This window comes from Apteryx rowi, unplaced genomic scaffold, assembly GCF_003343035.1.
Source record: "Apteryx rowi isolate R43461 unplaced genomic scaffold, aptRow1 scaffold_40, whole genome shotgun sequence".
NCBI classification, from domain to species: domain Eukaryota; kingdom Metazoa; phylum Chordata; class Aves; order Apterygiformes; family Apterygidae; genus Apteryx; species Apteryx rowi.
The window spans coordinates 359,544-380,683 of record NW_020450530.1 but is presented as its reverse complement, the minus strand read 5'-3'; the positions used below and the strand labels follow the sequence as shown (position 1 = coordinate 380,683).

The window sequence follows — 21,140 nt, the reverse complement described above, 5'->3', positions numbered from 1 at the left end:
AAGGGCCAAATTCTGTGCACCTGCAGACACTAGGAAATACTTATTTTACCAGTCCCAATAACAACTGGTTTACTTTGTATTTTAATGGCTACTCAGAGCACCTGCAATTGTGCACCAAACTGACTGTTCCTAATTCACCATGGGAGATAGGTGGTGTTATTTCATTTTTTTCTCATGGTGATGGAAATGGGTCTGATCCTTTGCTCTGTGCCATGATGGAGTAAGTATCTTACCACATTTCCAAAGAAAAGTGCTAGTGTGTAAATCTTCTGTATCCCACCTGCCTCGCCCTCTGGCGTGCCGGGAATTAATACAGCTTTTTTCCCATCCAGCAGCTGGAAAGGCTACGTACGGAAAGCCTGAGTCTGAAGGAGCTCAGAGTTTCCTCATCCACTCTGCTACCCAGGCAGCGGAAAGCCGGCTCTGGAGCGCAGGCTGCTTCAGCTGAACGTGGGTCAGTTAAGGATGCTGGTCTACAGAAACAGCGAGGGCATCAGCCCTCGGACCGGCCCTGCCGGGAGGCACGGCACCACAGCCGACACCGAGGCTGTTTAGCTGATTAAGGAATGCAGTAGGTCTACATGGAGCCCTTTCCTTACACATTTGCTTTCTCCAGATTCATTCCGAGTATCTTGCCACAGAGTCATAGCAGTATAAACAAGTGTTTGACTAGAAATGCCACATTCAGGAAATGAGATTCAATGCTGACACACAAAGCCATGTGCTGAAAATTAGGCATTAGAAGAATTTTGGAGGTGCGAGGCTGCAGAACACAAGTTCCACGGCCCACTGAAACAACAGGAATTCGGACAGTGCGCTGAGCAGAAGTTTGCACTGTAACGACACGGCATTTCTCTCTAGGGTCCTATAGAGCAAACACACAATCATATGAAACATACCCCAAGCCATCTCCTGATGCTGAGGCCAGCTGCACAACAAATCAGTGCTATTAAAATTTAAAATAGGCAGCTGCACTAAAAGTGCTTCCCAGAAATAGGGCCTGGCCCATGCTAATTCCCCAGCTAGTTCCCTGCAGCAGCCATGGGGTCTGCACTGGGGTCCACTCTAGCAGCGCCCACGAACGTTTCCTGCCACGATCACCGTTCCTAGAGAAGATGCAGCCAGCACAAAGGTACCTACATGTTGACATGCATGTAGGTAAAGAAAAGCCCTAAAACAGAATACTTCCATACCAATTTTCTCTCTTTTCTTTTTTGTTAAACTTTGATTAAAAAAAAAAAAAATCTATGGGCTTAGACCAAAAAAACAAATTTGGTATTCAACTACACAAACTTTCAAATGGCATTTTAAAAATACAGATAATTGATATTTGTGTCTTAATATCTGACTCAACAAGAGCACATCATTTGGAGAGCAACACACAGTAATACTAGAATATAGCAACAGTTTCTCATTTGTGGTCTACTGCTTGTGAATTTTATGCACTAGRTATCTGGTGAAAGCTCTAAGACCCTTCCTTTTCCGACCGTATTTCATTCTCCTTTGACCTGAGAACCAATTAAGCACAGCACAAATTAGCAAAAAGCAGCTGTTAGAACAGCGTGGGTTTTGCTGTTTTCTTTTAAGAGATTTCTCTGAAAACTTTGTAAATAATGTAATATCTGTAGGTTTTCAGTTAGATCTCTCTCCAGCCTTCATTTGTGCATGACCATACCTAACTTTTATTCTGCTGGCAGTAATCTAAAACGAGTGAAACTGAAAGATGCTGTAACAATATAACGTCACTACCACTTTCTTTTAGAAATCTTTGTGGTCTCCAGAAGAGGTGTTCCCCGAGTGCAAGGTGTGCCGTAGGCCAGGGATGCCCTGGGATTTCCAGGGGGATCAAAGGGTGGGCCAGGCTTGCCAGCCTCCGGGATCACCAACCCTGCCCAGCCCACGGACTTATCATCACATCACCGGCCATGGTTTCGGAGCTGCTGTCAGTGTCCTACTTATTCTTATTGATTTAGCTTTAATTTCAAAGGATTTTGTGCAGTGTTAGATTGAATACATAAAATACAATAAAGTTGAAAAGTAAAGGTCAGAAATAGACATTAAGTGTACTGAAAGCCTTTCAGGAATGAATTTGTCGTACTAGCAAACTAAATCAGGCGTACTCCCAAGGGGAGGAGGAAAAGATGCGACTGGCTGGTACCGTCTGAGCCCAAAGCAAGAGGGATTTAAGAAGTCATTCACAAACAGGAAATCCCCTGCTGAAATTCAACGGTGAAGTTGTTTTCAGAGTGCACCCATTGCAAAAAATAAAAAGCTTCAAGAAAACCGAGGATCAGACAAGAGGAAATGAAAATACCAAGTCAACACAGGAGGCAGATGCAGCAGGAGACTAAAGTAAATGAAGAGCTAGTTGAAGGCAGCCTGGTTTAACTCGATTAGTAACTTTGCAGTCACTAACTGGTGGATAGGCGCTTCTACTTGAGAATGCAACAACAGGCCTGGGCTTACAAGTTTTTAAAGAAGAGTTTTTAAAGGCTTGGAGGAACTCATTCTTGGGAGCTGAAGAACAAAGCTATAGAAAACCAGGAAAATTCAACATGGGAAAAGAAGGAGAAAGTAATGAATGGAAAATTGCATACAAAGTACATAAGAAAACAGAGTCAAAGAACACGTAAATTTAAGAGAGTGCCCTTAAGCTAACACTTGCTCCTGAAAGAGTTACAGGATGCCATGAATCTCAAGACATTCAGAAAGAAAAGAAAGATCCCCCCTTTCATTGAGATAAGCTGTAGAAATAAAAAAAAAGTTTCATGAAAAGCAAGGAACTGCTAAAAGAACAATGCAATATGAAGGCTTAGATGACACCACAGAGTTAGAGTCAGTCTAATTTTTTCTTTCAGTGTTTCAGCTTTTTGAGGCATCTGCGGAGACCAACTCTGCACACTAAGGCATGATTTTGACTTCAGCAGAAGAAAAGACTAAAGACTGGGATCACAGTTAGAAGGGTTGAAAGTTACTTACTACTCTTAGTGGCTTAAAAATTAACTGGAAGTTTGAATTCAATCCCATGGTTAAAATAAGGCATGGTGAAGAGGGGCAAATCCTTTGGGCAGTACTCTGAACTACGGGCTCTGAAGATCTGTGTTTTGTCTTTAGAAGTCTACGACAAGCAAACTCAAATGACACAGATCGCTATGCAGCTAAACACAAATAAACATGACTATCTGCAATCCCCATTATTTCACCCAGAGATGGAAACAGTGATTCCAGATGTTCACTGATGTTTGGATATCTAGAAACTGCAAGGAATCAAGGTGAACCTTTGTGCCATGCACTGTTTTAATATGAAGATAGATGCAGTCAATGCAAAATTACAGAGCTGGCAAATTCTGTGCAGTGCTTCCCTCCCCACCTCAGCCCTCCGAGGACTCAGCTGCAACCTCAGATCAAGCATCACTTGTTGAAATAAGCTATGCTGAAGACTCCGGGGAGAAGATGCTCCTTACACCTCATGTAAAAGTACTGGTACGAATGTGAAGCCCAGCTAAATGCCATGTTAATACATCATCAATGAATGCTCAACACTTATCAATTCAAAAGCCCCTCTGTTTTGAACATCTGTCTTTTAGGGAAACTTGCTGCCCACACACTTAGAGAAGTTAACCCCATTGCTCACAATTACAATACTACCAATTACCTTTCCATGCAACCTTCCTCACTAGCATTTATTCCTTGCACTTCTGAAAGTCTAAAAGTTTTACAGCTCACCTACTGAAATACATTCACACCTCGGCTTGTCCTGCTGTATCTAGATAACAAACGTTTGAAATTACAGATGGACATTTCACAGTTTATGCGTTGCAACATCTCTGCATACTACGGGAGGAACTGATTGTCTTCCTTAACTCTGAATTTCTAAGTTAGGACACTTATTTCACTACCTCATCCCCCAATAAAAGTCCATTTTGTTTACTGGTAAGAGATCTTAAAAGAAATTAATCTCACCAAAGCATGAACTCCACACATTGTTGGTCTCAACAGTGGCTTGTTGAGTGAACGGTCTCATGCTTTAGTAATTGCCAATGTGCTGGTAACTCTCAAAGTTGGGGGAAAAAATTATAAAGCAGAGAATTAACACTACATTTGTTGCGTTTGCTCTAGTGTCACCATCATGCTCACCTCTGTACATGGCACTATCTCCCTTGTGAAGGAATGGACCAGAGTGGTGGAGGGCTCCCGCTTTCCTTGTGAAATGTGTTCTCACATGCACAGCGGTGAAGTGAGAGGGACAGTAAAGAGCCCAATAATAAAGAGATTTTCAACACTTAAGATGATGACCTTTTTATATTGAAATGTCTGGACATTAAATGGACATGAATTTAATGGGAGAAGAGGGTTACTCTTCTACTCTGATTTTATATTCCAATCTGGCAAAATGCTAGTTTTAAGCAAAACATACAATTTAAAATAATTTCAAATATAAAAATCCCCTCTTGCTGTCAAAACTCAGAAGTGAATGAATGCTTTCCTGTTCACTCCTTATAAGAATCATTCCTAGGATAAGGACAGTGAAGAAGAAAAACTCTCAAGATTTTTCAGTAATTTAGAACAGTACAATCCTGGAACAGTGTGACAGACTGGAGAGGGCTTACCTTAATTGTCCTATTTTAGTTTCCCTAGAGCAAATTTTAGCCTGAGCTTACGAAGGCTAACAGTTCCATGATTTATGCCTAAATGTAGAAGGTTCTCATGCGGAAATTACCACTATTATCACTTTGTTGCTGGACTTCATCATGCTGCATTCTGTTCCAGTTGTCGTAACTATATCCAAAATCTCACTACAACATTTACAGAAGTAATGAGTGGTATAGCACCAATATTGCTTGGAAAGCCGTTCCTTCTGCTGGGTGAAGTCACAGGAAAAGACAGCAATTAATATTCTCTGATGTGGAATGCTCTCACATGAACAAGTAGATACAGGAGGAGGTTAAGAAAAATGACAATTAAAAAGAGAGAAAAAAGATGAAAACATTACTCAGAAAATAAGATGGGAGGAGTTTTTGTAGAAAGGCAGAGCTAATGGAAGGCAGATGAAAAAGGGGTAAAACAGAATTAGAAGTAACTCTTCTTAAAGGAGGTGCAAAGGTAAGAGAATTAAAAAAAAGAAAAAGAAAAAGAAAAAAAAAAAGGGACACAGCAGTATTTGGTGTCTCTCTGAGAAATGACCTGTCAGGTAGGTCCAAGAGCCAGAAAGCCAGATACAACACATGCACTGAGCACTGGAATGAGAGCTCTGCAGAGCCTCTTGATGTTCAGACGGTTTCAGGGGAATAATTCCGGCAGCGAACCCTCCTGTCTCCCTCAATCAAGATGATGTATAGAAAGCAAGAAAGAAGAAAGAACAACATGAAACTTCACAACCCCACAAAGCCTAGGAAGTCAAAGATTAAAATAAGTGTTCCAACCGCTGTAAGGTGGCCTGGGAAACTGCAGAAGCTCTTATCTGCATTGTCATTTCTATCTGCCTGCTTACTAAGTGCACAGCAACTTTATAAACTAGAGGATTCATTTTTTCCCTCTGTTGTCTAAGCACAGACCCAGATTACTCCCTGTTGAACAAGCCTGCCAAGATCTCTTACGACACTGTGCAACCCCATTCTTTAGCTTCATAAGGACAACAACAAACATGGTTTACACATTGACTTGGCCTTTCCTTCTGTATCATTACTCTGCTCTCCCCTTTCCTTTCCTTTCCTCCCAAAACAATCTCTCCATGGATTTGTGAGAAAGGAAAATGAGACCGTTATAACACAACTGCTAATATTGGATGTTAAATTTCAATTTCACCCTGTACTCAGAGGTTAGCCCATTGGGAAAACTGATTTCTCCCTAGTTTGCTCTTCGTTGATGACGCATTCAGGAGATTATATGCGTTTAGATGCCAAGGCTGATTACTTAAGGAAATCGTGTACCACAAGTATATTGGTAAAAACTTTAGAAAGCCACAATACAAGATTACTGATACAAAAAATACTGATACTGAACAACATATCCAGTCTAGATCACTGTCTGTTCATTATTAATATTATTAATTATTAATAAGTCTTCCAAATCTGGGCACTATTTCCACTGTATCCTAATTTGTCACTTTTGACAATACCTGTACGTATGTGGTTCATTCACAACTTATCTGGGCTCCTATGAATTTGTCTATGCATTTTATGAGCAGTTTTAGGGCCATTTTGCTCATAAGAAAAGCGCTAAGTCACATTTGAAAAGGAATTATGCTTTCATAGCATTGAGACACTTTGATCAGTTTACTCATAAGGTAAATATTAATTTATATGAAATATCCTTACTGTGAAACTAGAGTCTCGATTCTCTGAATGGAAGAGGACTAATTTAAAATATTACTGAAAATTCTTGGAGTAATTAACAGGGAGGTGGCACAACCTGATTTCAGATGGTGGTTGGGGGTAACTGAGACTGTGTCAACTATGTATTTCAAACAACCATGTAGTAGGGATAGAATAAGCCTTGAAATCTCCCCAGGTTTGTGAGCAGATGGGGTGAGGACAGGCAGTAGCAGGAGCTTTGTCAGACATTGTTCCTGCAAAGGTTGCAAAAAAGCACAGGCTACAGCAGGAGCTCTGACATCGTAATACGTGCAGTGTCCCACAAAGAAGCACCCAAGGTAAGTCTGAAATTGGGTCTAATCTTACTTCATGCGCCAAAGTTAATCAGTATTGCCTTGCACAGTGATTTTGACTACTGCTAACATTGCCAGCCTGCCATGACTGAAGGAAAGACAACATTCTCAATTAATTTCTTCCTCATGTAGACAAACCGCATAGGACCAAGTATATAACGCAGCCCTAAACAAATCATGTGATCTTGATACAGAGTAAGTCATATTTGTTTTGCTTCTTCGACCCTTTTCTGGACTCTGACCTCACAGATAACCATACCAAGACTATAAATAATTTATTTCCAATGTTCTGGTCCTGCCAGATGCTTCTTTCCTCAAATCTGAAGCACAAAAGTGATGATCCGCTAACTCTATCAGCCATGTAGAAGCTTGGAATTTTCACAATATTATGGATCGCCACACATGTATACATGGCAGCGACATCTGTGTATCTAATTATGTTAATCAGTCACTTATAAGTCCGATGTAAGCTGCCCACCAATTTATTGCAATTGCAATTTTTTTTAAATAACATTTAAGCTATTTTAAAGAACTGTGTCTTTCATTCACTTGCGAAGAAAACAAAACAAACTTGTTTTATACTAGTGGACTTAAAACTCTCTATTTAAAACATATCACTTTATTTTTATACTACTATTCCATGATTTTACATGTAAGTTACACACACAGTGGTCACTAGAATTTCTTTAATCTATCCTAGTAATTAAAATATGTATTAATTATACATATGTGCCCATCTCGGAGTCAAGACAAAAACTCCCTTTGTGTAGCCTTTTGAATGTGGTCTAGTGATCACAAAACGGAACAGAACTGGAACTTGGGCACTGACTCACCGCACGGCCTTGGCAAGCGGATCAGAGAGGGCCAAGTCTCCCCAAGACTTACCCCGTGCAAGATCACACATGCTGGGAGCAGTCTCTGCATTTTGACTCCGGAGATGCTCAGTGTCCCTGTGTGACTCCTGGGATGGAGGCACTGAAGAAGATGCTGAGGAGGAGGAGGATGAAGAGGAAGAGGCTGATTTGGGTTTGGAATGCAGGTCATTCAGTCTCAGGAGATTTTCAGGAGTCACAGTGTCTGGATTCACTGGGGTGGGATGCAGTGTAGCTGGTGTTACTGGGAAGAAGCTCTCTCTGTTGTCCTTTGTATGCTTTGGGGTTGTGGGCGTTTCTCCTGTGGACTACGTAAAACAAAACAGGGCAGAACGACACAGTGAGAAAATATGCACCAACGATTCTGCATGTGTTACTTGCTTCAACAAAAACTGCAGGCAGTACAACTTTCTATAGAGGGTAAACAATTTCTCTAAGGTGAATATAAAATTAATCATTGTTATATATATAAAAAAATCTTACTCCCTTACAGATTAAAATTATTTTTCTATTCCTTACAGTCTATTCATCAAACTACCACTTGAGCATTTATTCATACTCACATTTACATTGCTTTATTTAGCAAATCCCTCACAACATAATTTACTTTCCTGAACTTTGTTATTAAACATGAATGGCATACTCCTATGAACAGAAAGAAATTTCTTTCATTTAAAAATATGCTGGCAAACTCTCAACCTAATTGAAAGATCAGTAGGAGCTTTAGGAGAATTTGCAAATTATTAAAAGAAATTATTCTTAGCAGGATGATGTGAGAAGAGAAGAAATGGAGAAAACAGAGAAAAGTGTATTTGCTTGCAAAACAAAAGACCAACCTAATACTCAAGTCATTAGTTTCCAATAACTACAGATCGGAGTAACACTAATGTCCTACTTGGAACAACATTCTGGAAGATTTGTTGCCTCTGTAGAAGGAACAGTAGGACCAAAAGCCACACTTTTCTCCAAAGCCAGAGCTAAGAATTTAATGCAGTGCTGTTAATTGTATAGCCAGAAGGTGGAAGAGTGATATAAATTCACCAAAGGAAGGACAAAAGCATACATAAAACAAGCATCTTCTCTGTAAGTTTTATCAGCAATCAGATATAGTACTTTTGCTTGTAAGGCCACAGGATGCATTCATTCATACTCCCTACAGTCTTCATTAATTAAGACTTATTGTATTGTAAAATACGCAGTTGAACGGAATCTTAAACAGGTAATTGTGTCTCCTACCTCTAACGTGAAGAATAAGTCATTTCAACCATGGTGATAGAGTATGAGTGTTTGCAATAGAAACAAGAGTTCTGCTGTCAAACATAAAATCAAAATGGGCCCTAATGTCCTAGATGACTAAAAATTTGTTACAATCCCAGAAGAATCAGTTGAACTTCACTGAGAGAATGGAGTAAATTGCAGCTGGAGAAATTCCACATTTAAAATTCAGAGGTGGAAAGCATACAAGGACTTTTTTTCTCATTATAATTAGTGGAATGTAATTTTAAAGTTCTTGTATTTCATTAATCAATCTCAAATACAAAAAGCATATGATTAAAATCTGCAAGGTTTTGTGCGCATGCAAAAAATAAAACAAAGCAGCCATATGCATAATAATTGCCACATTGGATCAAATAATGTCTCTTCTGCCTCTGAAAACAGCAAATTTCTGATGTTTAAAGCATTGGTTCCAAAACTAAAGGTCTCAAGACTTCCAAACAAGATCCCAAGCCTGAGGGAAATTAAACTGCAGAAGAAAGCCTTAAGCCAGAAATGAGATCACCAGAGGAAATGTTTTCAGCTGCGATTTAGAGGGAAAACTTTTCACACCCATGCACTTCATTAACTCACATAATACATTATGCAGAACCCGAAATTTCTATGCTTGTATTGTAACCATGTTTTTTTCCAGCAGAAATACATGAAGGTACTACTAGTTAGTTACTCTTTGTTAAAAATAATAATAAAATATATCTATCAAACTGCACATCTATAAAAGTGCACCAGAGACAGAAAGAGGATAGTTGGAAAGCAAATCGGCAAGGCGGGGGGAGGAGGGCGTGTGATTCAGAAGAGAAGAATGATTAGTGAGAGAAGGAGCACATGGAGGAAACCATAGCATCACGGAGTAATTCCTGCTGGAAGGGACCTCTGGAGGTCTCTAGTCCAACTTTCATGCTCAAAGCAGAGCTTCAAAACTAGACCAGGTTACTCAGGGCCTATGTCCAGTCCCATTCCAAGCAACTCCACGGATGGAGATTCCACAGTGCTTTACCACCTCCACAGTGAACATTTTTTTCCTTTTATCCTGTCCAAATTTCTCTTGCTGCAACTTGTAACTGGTGCCTCTCCTCCCTTCACTGCGGAGCTTTCAGATACTGTCTTCAGTAGAGAAGAGGGAACCAGAGTAATTTAATTCCCCTGCTCTCCCTTAGCCTTCTCTTCTCCAGGATGAAGCAACCCAGCTCTCTCAGACTTCAGTGCCATAAAGGCACGCTGTTGATCCACATTCAACTTTTTGCCCACCAGGACCCTCAACTCCTTTTTGGCAGAGCTGCTCCCCAGCCAGTCCTGCTGCACAGAGGTTATTCTGTCCCAGGTGCAGGACTCTGAATTTGTCTTTGCTTCATGTCATGTGGGTCCTGTCAATCCGATCCTCCAGTTTACTCTAGTTCCTCTAAATGGCAGCCCTGCTCTCCAACATATTGACCATGCCCTCCAAGCTGGTGTCACTCATGAACTTGCTATGAGTTCACTCCATCCCATCATCCAGGGTGTCAGAGAAGATGATGCTGCAGTATTAATCCCCGAGGAATGCCACTTGTAACTGGCTGTTACTTAGATTTCCAGTGGTCAGCCACCACACTTTGAGCTTAATGGTCAGTCATTTTTTCAGCCACTTTGTAGTCCATCCATCTAGTCAATACCTCCACAATTTGGCTACAAAGATGCTATGGGAAGACCATGTTAAAAGCCTCACTAAAATCAAGGTAAACAACTCTTTGCCTTGTCCACAAAGGACATATATAGATATATCCATGCCTGTTGCTCCCAAACACCTGTTTGTTTCTCATGTATCTGGAAGTGGTTTCCAGGAGGTCTTCCTCCATAATCTTCCAAGTGACTGAGGTGAGACTGACCAGTCTGTAGTAATCTTCTTGGGGTTTGGGGGTGTGGTTGGTTGCTTGTTTTGAAGATGAGCCATTTTCTAGCCATTAATGAACTCTCCTGAACACCAAAACCTTTAAAAAATGGTAAGGGCAGCTTTGCAATGACATCAGCCTGCTCCTGTGGCACTGACCTTGGCTTGTTCAGGGAACTGGTAGGCAAGAAGATCCTGTGGGAGGCTGCCTTGAAGGACAGAGGAACTGAGGAAAACTGTTTGATCTTTGGGGACAGCCTCCTTAAAGCACAAAAACAGACCATTCAGATGTGCAAGAAAATGAGTAGGCATGGCAGGAGGCCATTGACTATCACATCTCTGACCAGTTCTTCCTTATTTGCGAGCAGCAGCTGCAGCAGAGAACCTCCCCTAGTCAGCACATCCAGCACTTAGATCAAAAACTGTCCCTGACACATTCCTGAACTCTTCTGGATTGCTTTTGCCCCGCTATGTTGCTTTTACAGCAGATACTGGGGTGTCCCTAAGTTTCACCTCTCTGAACAAGCAAACAAAGGAATGATTCAGAAACAACAAAAAGAAAAGAAAGGACCTCTTAATAAAAAGTGGCCCAGTCATACATCCAGATGCCCACATCAAATTTAATTAGACAATGGTCAGCAGCGACAAATGTTGAAAACAGGAAGGCCTTCTTACAAGTTATAGATGACTTTGTACACAGGGAGAAAAAGGGAAAAGTGTTGATTGAAATAATCCTTATTGGTATGCAGAGATGGAACCAAATTCATATTTATTTGCTCATAAAATAAGGGTGCTATATCTGGGATAAAAAAATCAATTTTTATTTTTAATTGGTTCCTTCAGGTGAAGCTGTGATTTGGGCAAGACTTTTTTTCAGGAAAACCTGTCTGCCTCATAAAGACGATAAGGGCTACCTTAGTAGCTTAGGTAAAAGCATAACATTTATAATTGCACAAAAGAATAATGCTGAAACTAATCTAAACTAATCCAATATTTCTGTTTCAGTAAAACTATGGCTAAAATTCCTCATGTGCAATGGAAGAAAGTGACAATCAAAGAAGATTTTCATATTTATGGTTTTAAAGAGAGCCTTCCAAATGTGACCTGGTAAAGAATTGTCTAAGGATTCAGGAAAAAGACAGATCCAACCCAATGAAACATACAGACCCTGATAGGAGGAAAAAAACCTCTCAATGACTTTCTTTTCTGGAAAGAGTGGGTGGGGGCAGAAAAAAGGGAAGAGAAAATTATGTTCAAATAAGAGTCAAACTATAAAGACCCATGGCTACTGTGTATTCTGCCATGTCCCAGCCCTAGCAAAAGGGATTTAAACCTGCTTGGTACGTTTTACTGGACTCAAAAACTGGAGAAAACCCAAAAGTTATAAAAGAAAAGCTAAGAGGAGCATCAGTTTAAGCACACATTCCTTCTGTAAAAGCGATTTGGTTCTTAATGTAAAGGCAAGAATTCCAGCACCTCTGGATCAGTAGGCRATGCTACTCACAAAGCCCAGGTTAGAGCAATTTCATTAACTGTAATGCTCATCAAGACTTATGGGGCCACATTTTTATCATCATTCAGGTGACTGCTTCCAGGAAAACACCAAACTCTCTAACACCTCATTTAAGAAATAAAGCCAGAAAAACTCATTAGAGAAAGTCTTGGATTTGCCAGAACCACTTCACGTTCATCTATTTCTACTGCTGTATCAACAGTAAGGCACTATAAAGGCTTGATTATGTTCCCCAAACATCTAATAGGAAACTGAGAAGCAGTGACAATCCTTCACCAGTGTTTTATGTGGTTTCTCATGAGGAGATTTTTTTTAATTTTTACTTTGTTGTGGCACTGAGTCAAAACTCCGAAAATCCGCCTTCCCCCATCCAACCCACCTCACCATGTAAAACTTCTCAATTATCACCACTGCATTTGAAATACAGTAGCTTTACTACAAAGTGGCTTTAGCCACTGAGAAGAAAGGACTCTTTTCTTACATTGATGGCAATGCCACTCACAGAACAAGCGTGTACAACTAAAACAGGACGAAAACTGATTTATCTGTCGTCCTCCTCATATCTTTTGGTTGAAGCTACATGTTCATCCAGTAGAGATGGACTTTCTTCCAGATTTCTAAAATCAAGATGAGCTACTGAAGAGAGGCATATACAGCACTATTTTTGTCTCAACTACTCTACTTCCAGAGCATAGGGAATAAACATTCAAGACTTATTGATACCTGAATGACATGTGAAAATAGATGGTGAGAAAAACAGTCCGTTACTTTCATAAATATCCAGTATCTCATTTGTTATTCTTTAAAATACCTAGAAAAAAAACTGTGCTATGGAGTTTGTATAAAGCCAAAATTTAAATGAATAATTAGCATGCATACTTGTGTAGACTGTGATATTTCTGACTAATACATATATAGGGGTCCAAAGCAGTTTGTTTATTTGCTTGAACCTTGACTATTTCAGCATTCTCCTCCTCTCAAAGAGATCACTCAGCTTCACAGCTGCTATAGACAAACCCTTCTCATATTGAAAATTGATGTAAAAAAGTAAAGAAAATGCTGGAAAGTAGGCACTGGAATTTCCTTCCATTAAGGAAAGTAGTATTAAAAATGCAAGAAATTTCTTACAGAGGTTAGTGGAAAAAATAGCTCCCTATAGGCACTTCAGTAAAGAGACAACAACAGAAAAAAAAAAAAAGAGCATTAAGATAAAACAAGAAAATTTAACTCTACAGACTCTATCTGTGAAGTCACAAGCCAGATACCTAGACCAAGACTTTCTGCCTTATTTATTGTTGTTTTCAAATGTTTTTAAAACATTTTGAAATATAAAGAAACCCTACAGGAACCTGACCGATACTGCTTCTGGGCGGGTTCGCTGCCCTGCAGCTGCAGGAAAAAGTAACCATCAAATGTTCCATAAAATGGAAAGCAAGAGTCTTCCCAAAAGCAGTTTCCTAATGAAAGAGACTGGCAATGTAACTGTTGCATAAATTTTTTTTTTAATTAGTCTTATGTCTGAATTTGGTATCCTGATGGGAGTGAAGTCAGAATCTTAACAAAAATGTACATCCTTTTGCAAGAACACCACCCATAGCACATCCCCACCATGCCGGGAAGCTGTCACAAGCACTGGCTGAATGATACGTCAGCCATATTCTACTATATTACCACTCCAACTTCTCTTCAATATTGTGTTTTGTAATTAAACAATGTCTATTCATATTTTCTTTCTCAATCTCTCTGTAGCAATATCTGAAATAAGTCACCTTGGGAAGCCCTCTTCAAGGTACATTAGAACCAGCAGCAATACCCATAACCCACATTCTGATGAACCTATTTCCTGAGACTACAATTTTATAGACAGAAAATACTGAACCTTTATAAACCTCTAACAGAGCCGCATTCCAACCCAACAAAATCTTCTCTTTAAACAAGAGCATCCAAGGACCTAACGTCCTGTTTGGTGCAGGCAGCTGCCCCGTCCTCCAGTAACGCTTTCGTACACAGACAGCAGCATTATCGCACCAAGGGAGATAAGATAGTCGGATGAAAAACACAGAGAGAAAAACGAAAAGATAAAAAGTGACTTTTCTTTCCTTCGTGTTCATTTAATGATTGCTTTCTGCAGCAGACAGAAGGAGTGGGGCTGTTAATTATATCAAGAATACACCTCCAGGATAGAGTGAGAGGGGGATGCCATGGCAACTGGCAACCGCAACGGTGAACAAAATGGTCACCCTTCGGCAGGAGTGAGACCATCAAGGAGCTCGTCCTTTTGTCCCCCCCGTCCCCACCTGCTCCTCCCCCCTCTTTCTTGTCATCTTTGCTGCATTAATAAAGCGTACAGACAACTCAGGAAAAACAACTTTCTCTGTAAGCATTCTCTGACGCCTTGATTTGCAGGAAGAAAAGATGAAAATTAGCAGCACGTGGGTGGAACAAAGAGGGGGGAAAATCATATGAGGTAGAACTGGAGATGATTATTTTCTAATTATTTAATATTTTACTTATCTCCTCCCATCCGCAGCAAAGCGCTTTCACAGAAGGCTTTTACCTCTTTCTTGAACAGAACAGCATTTTTTTAAAGTGAGAATCTGAGAAGAAAATGCTCTAGACATTCAAGGCAGCTCATACAAGCCACTCGCCTGCAAGGCTCTGCAACCGCAATGCTGCCTGCCTTCCGCAGCGGAAAGGGAAAGAAGTGCCCTCGAGTCGCACTCATGGAAGACAATTTTCTCCTCCTCCAAATAAAATGTCACTCTCACTGCACAGCCTAACACAGAGACTGCAGTATCAATACACTGATGCTCAACAGTCGATGTGAGCACTCCGCTCTTGTGGTGGCGTGCAGGTCCAGGCGAGGACTTTACAGAGCAAGCCTATTGCCTACATTCCCCTAAAACTCTTCACTACTAGGCTACAGTTTAAGATTACCCATTTCTAGCAGTTGGAAAAGTCAAACACTGGCGAAAGAACAAGACAAGACCTCAGTTATCTATTTTGGAATTAAGCTGGACCACAGAGAAGGGTAGTGAGAGAAGCCACGAAACACTGTCTGTCTTCAGCAGATATTGCTTTTATCTGCAGCAAAATCTTTGTACATCATGGAGCATGCTGGCAGCCTGCCAGGAGCCTGAAAGACAGGACTGATTTGCATAACCTGACTGTGCCTTTGCGTTTATAGCAGAATTTACTTGTTTTGATTTTAGTGGCAGCTTCTCCATGAAGCATCATGTTTAATTGGATCCGACATTGAAAGTTGCTGAAAAGTTTTGACTGCAGGTTTAAAAAGGGAGAGCAATGAGAGCACTGAGAGCTTGGCTCCAGCGAGCGGGAGAAGGTGGTCATGGATTTGTTACTTTGAAAGAGGTGAGTGAAACTAAGGGCGAAAGGGAGGATTTTATCAGTCAGGATGGTGCAGGGAGAGCTGGAGGTTTGGCAGCTGCAGCAGGAAAGGGTGGCTGAAAATTTCTTTTCTCTCTCTCTCACTCCTCAGGGATGGAGTTGGTCCCAGAGCAAGGATTTTTTGGCTGAGGCAGCAATGAGTCTTAAATAACTCAGCACTGTTGAAATAGTCCTTCTCATGACATTTAGATGATATACTATATTGTGGGGAGCCAATAGAAATTTGCAGCTGCTACAACACTATCCATTACTATGACTTCTCCATGCAGTTCCACGGTCTCAGGGGTCACAACACAAGACTGCAGAGACGTAAGGGTGGCATTTTGGAACTTAGTCTCTGAACACACTCGTATTTTTAGAGATGTTAAATCTAGCCTTATGCGCAATGTAGATGACTGTAATGTTTTAAGCTATTTGTTTTATATAAATTCAGTTCTCAGAACTGGTGAAGCACAGCATACCCTAACATATGATCATGGAAGTTTTACCTGTCCTCTTTAGACTACTTGTCACGACCGTTTCAACACTGAGGAAAGCTGTAATTTTAGTATTAAGGCACACAGTATTGATTTCACAATAATAAAAATACCTTTTCTAATTTCAAGTCAAGAAACAAAGATGACAGATGCATTCTTAGACCTAAGTATCTCCACATCCACTAATGGAGTGGTCTGTGCACTGTGAAGCTTCACCATATTTTCCGCTGCATTAACTGTCCCATGTAGACATGTCCTTAATAGCATTGCAAATGAAGAATTTAATATGACCGGTTTTAGGCAGTCAATGGAAAGGCTTATTAGAAATTCCCTAATTATCTAGAAGGCTTAAAACTACCTTTCTACTAGCACGTCCCCTCCTTGGTCCTTAGAATCACACACGTAAGCTTAATGCTTTGCCAGGGTCAAACTAGTCTGCTTTCTAATTTCTCATTCTCCTTCAACAAGGCCTCTTTGGTATTCAGTTCCTAGGCACCATTAATTTTGTATTAAAATGGTAGTTGGCAAGGCTAAAAATACATCTTATAACTCAGAGATCTAGCATATTGCTTTCAGGATCTCTGCAAATCTCTTTGATGAAGTTCTCAGATTGAGAAAACCAAACACCAAAATAAGCACACCTCAAACTGCTGCTTGACCACGTTTTGAAATAATCTTCAGTGCAACTCCAGTAATTTCAGCTACTAACAGCCGGGTGACCAATATCAGTTCCACTGGTAGCAGATTTATGAACAGCCAGTTAAAGCATAGAGAGAAATTTTTGCTATAGAATCCTGTGGTTTCTGTCAACATTGCATGGCATACTACAATTTTCTGTTGACATCATAAGATCAGACAGTATTCCAAAAAATCCTCTTCATCTATTATTTTAACAAGAATCAGGGCTTATTTACTTATTTTATTATTTTCAGATAGGAAAAAAGCAGAAAGATGTGAAGTATTTTCAAACCAGATGCAGAGATATTTTTCCACCATGCTCCAATTTTTCTTGGATTTTTTGCTTTTAAAAAATATCTGGGTCAAGCAGTGGAAACAGTTATCCTCAGAACAGAATTTAGTTTTTAAAAAGAGTTCCTTGCATTCTGAATTGAGAATACAGGGACTATGTTTATTAATCAGAAACCATCACCTTTCTTTTTATTTTTCTCTTCTTTTTCATTGGACTGTGAGATAAGAGCCCTTTGCTAGAAAACTCCTTAGAGTTGACTAAATATTTTAAAGAACTGGAGAGTTTTTTGAAGAAGTTTACATTTTTCATTTTTAATTTTTTTCTCCACATTCATAATTAATTTAGAAACTACAAACTTTACTCTCACTCTCTTAAAAAATTTCTGTGCTTTTGCACACACATCCTTTATAATGCTGAACTCAAACTGATCATAGCAAACAGTAAAATAAATACTGAGAAAAGAGGATCACTAAATAACCAGAGGATAACAGAACTGCAAACAGCAATTAGAAACAGTTTATAAGAACAAACCATGCTAAACTGACAATATATATCTACTGTCTTACAAAATTAGAAGATGAAGAGAATGTGTAATACACTGCAATTTCAGCACATTTGATAGAGGCATATCTCAAAAATCTTTCTCACATTAAGAATTTAAATGGAAAAGGAAAAAAGAAGAGGCATGACTTTGAGCCATACCAGTTCTCCAGCGCAGCATGCTGCACAGCCACACAAGCCTCGTATACCACGGCACGGAAAGCAGCAGCCAGAAGGGAAGCCACATCACTTCTTCTAGCAGCAGTTCTGGTTTAAAAGTGCTGATTTAACTGTCCCTATATTCTTATACTGTGATTCTCTGTCATGTCTCCCAGAGGTATTAAACACCACACACAGAAAAAAAAAAATCCAGAAAATCCCACCACCACCACCACCACTCACAAGTTCAACCAGAACTACTTATTTTCTTCCCTCACTTAAAACCAGCCCAACAGATGAGACTAGAAGAAACATATTTCAGCAAGTGGATGAAACCCAGTTGCCTGGATTAAAAAGATGAAATTCTGGCCACCCATTAGCAATTTAAAAAACTTTTGGAACTGCAAAATGCAATTGTCTCAGTAATTGTTGAAGGTCTGTACAATATGCAAAGTAAAACAAAAATGTGGAATAGAGCATTTAATTTTTTTCTCTATTCCTCCTGTCGTTAAACTCCTACTCAAGAATGCAACTGCATATCACCATGTCATCCCTGCTGCTCCTCCTCTTTGTTTCAGATCAGATCCGCACTGCATGCAGGATGGGAAGAAAAACTTCACACCAGCTCAACTGGAGCCCACGCAAGCACTCTCCAACCTTCTCCACTTGCGGCACTATTCACTTCATGACCTTAAATACTAACATAAACAATGACATGTCTTTGGGGCCACAGTCCCGCTCCTGATGGGACATCACCTGCACACACTCTCGTCTGGAAGCTGCCACAGTTTGAATTAAATTTAAATAGTCTATAATATTATTCTCTTATTGTTAAAAATAGTACAGTAGGCTAAAGAGAATTAGGCCAACACTAGAAAATGGGAATTACTGAAAAGACATCTGGCTAAGTCCTTAGCATACATTCAGTTTAGTCACACGATCATCTCAGAGACTTCAACAAGAGCAGTTTAATATCCAACAAGCAGCAAAACTGAATTCTCTGAAGGACTGGTGATCATACTATTGTAACAGACAAAATAGTGGTTATTTTCAAAGTGCTCACTGCGCAGTCTTCTGCAACAGGGAAAACTGGCTAGCGAATATCACTCGTCCTCTGAATGCTGAGGATACGATAGCAAAGAAAAACAACAGCGTTAATATCACAGTTTAAGAAAGTCACGTCACCATTCTTTAGACTCTGAGCCAAAGCATGCTGAAGTCAATGAAAAAAACCTTAGAGCCTTATTTTGTAATGTGTTACTTTTTAAAAAGTAATTATTATTATGGAACACTGAAAGAAATGTCCCAGCAGTTGACAGTGAAGACAGTTTTGCATCTATTACTACGATCCTGTGTTTTTAATGCTACTCTGTTCCCAAAGGCCATTTGCTTTTTTATTAAAAAAAAAGGCAGATAATCACCACACTCATTTTATTCTCTTCTCACATTTTAGTACAGGTTTAAACAGTACTTCAAGCTCAGAATTTTCTTTGTCATTATGGTTTAACAGTAAATACTTACTATATTAATACTAAACCTAGCCTAATATAAATATAGCAAAAACTATTCTTAAAATTAAAAGTCACCCCTACTATATGGTAGCATATATGGACTAATTTATATCGTACTCTACTCCTAACTGCTTTTACAAACTTATAAGTCTCTGTTTAGTAGCCTGTTTGAATGCCCTTATCAGGCCTTCATCTGCTTCTGCATTAAGTCATCAAAAACCCAAAGACCCCATTACCAGGGTTTAGTAAAGCAAAATGCCATTTGCTATGGGAAAATATCTTCAGCTACTCCTGGAAGAAAGCGTTGGACCCAAATAAGTTTGATACGATGGACAGTCTATGCTGTTTAATTGAAAAGGATCCTCACTGTACTGGAACTTGRATGCTGTAGCATTTCATCCAAGTCTGTACTGAGTACACATAGGTGTATCTTTTCGGTAAAGGCATTATTAAACACAAACACACTGTTAAACATCTTGTAAAGACGTTAAGCAAAACCTGAACTACGAATAGCAACTACACGTACAAAGGACCCCTTTCTGAAACAGAATTTTCCATCCTCTGACACGAATAGGGGATGTCACTACCCTGTACAAGATTTCCTAACAATACATCTAAATTTTCTTTTTTGATGCGGTATCATATTTCAATAGAGAACGCTTCCATTTCAACAATTCTCCAGGAGCACAGGAACTCAACACAGCAAGATTTTGTTCCGCCATCTTTTCCTGCCTTGCTCAAGAGTGGAGCCAGCCCTTCTAAGGTACTTCCCAATGTATTTAACCAATGTAGCAGAGGAAGGCCAAAAATGTATTAACCCTGCATTGGTCATGAGGATCATAGAGGACTTCTGAAATTAAAATAGAAGTGTCATAATATTGCCAAACTATGAAAAAGATTAGATCTCACCGCAAAAGTACATTAAACCACTTTGTCAAATTCTGTTTACTGGGTATTGTATTGTTTCCTGCTTTTGCCTGAAGAGGCATATAAAATGATTTGAACAGAGTTGTTAAATATTTAGGCTTAAAACTTTCTCAACTGGTCTAGAAGAAAGTTGAAAAGTGATAATTCAAATAACACCCCTAATTTTAGTAACAAGTGAAAACCTTCATAAAGAAACCATGTACTGCCTGGCTATTGGAACTGTAAAATACAACAACCAGCATAAAAAGACGTATATCAGGATTGTTTCTGTGTTCATTTTTTTTTAATCTGTCAATTCCTTGGGATAAGTAACTGAAAAACTACAGGCGCTGTAAACCTATTCGAACTATCTAATAACAAAGCACTTCTCCTCTGGGCTGCAGCAGCTTTATACATGACATCATTTGATTACAGAAGGCAAATACTTGCCAATTTTAAATAAAACAGGATTCTGTCTGTTGAAAACAGACAGATGTCTACAAGAGCGGCTATTTCTGTGGCTCCATACTAATTCACAGTGTTGCACTAGCAACGGTAAGTCAGCTTCACACTGTTTACAAGATCATGCTTGAAGCAGATGAAAATCAGGCTGCAGTGCATGATAATCTCTGTAGCTGGGACTGCTTCCTAAAAGGGAATGCTTACACAAGCTTTAAAGAAATGCATCACATTGAGAGGTATATTTTATTGCAAGTGACTTAACAGGAAATCTCACTGTTTCCAGTGAAGTTAAATACTAGCTCACCTATAATAACTTCTTTCAAGATTAATTTGCATGCAAGGTTTTCACCATTCTAACACTTTGTTACATGCCTGAGTAATTGCTGACTTTGCTCGAAGAGCTGGCATAGCAATCACGTACCCAGAATCTCCAAGGAGGCCCAGAAAGGAAGTCAGCTGATATATACGAGTCAAGTAGTTTTTGAAATAGTGAATATATTCACAATCAAATAGTATT

The 21,140-nt window shown here is 39.5% G+C and overlaps 1 protein-coding gene across 9 annotated transcripts in view; it reads right to left on the bottom strand.

The window, feature by feature from the left end:
- Nucleotides 1–21,140, bottom strand: part of CABIN1 (calcineurin binding protein 1) — a 129,497-nt gene that overhangs the window by 8,904 nt on the left and 99,453 nt on the right. For all 9 annotated transcript variants that reach the window (XM_026075242.1, XM_026075248.1, XM_026075245.1 and 6 more), the window contains one exon: nt 7,553–7,847. In XM_026075242.1, the coding sequence (XP_025931027.1) occupies nt 7,553–7,847 (295 nt within the window). The remainder of the gene's footprint in view (nt 1–7,552; nt 7,848–21,140) is intronic.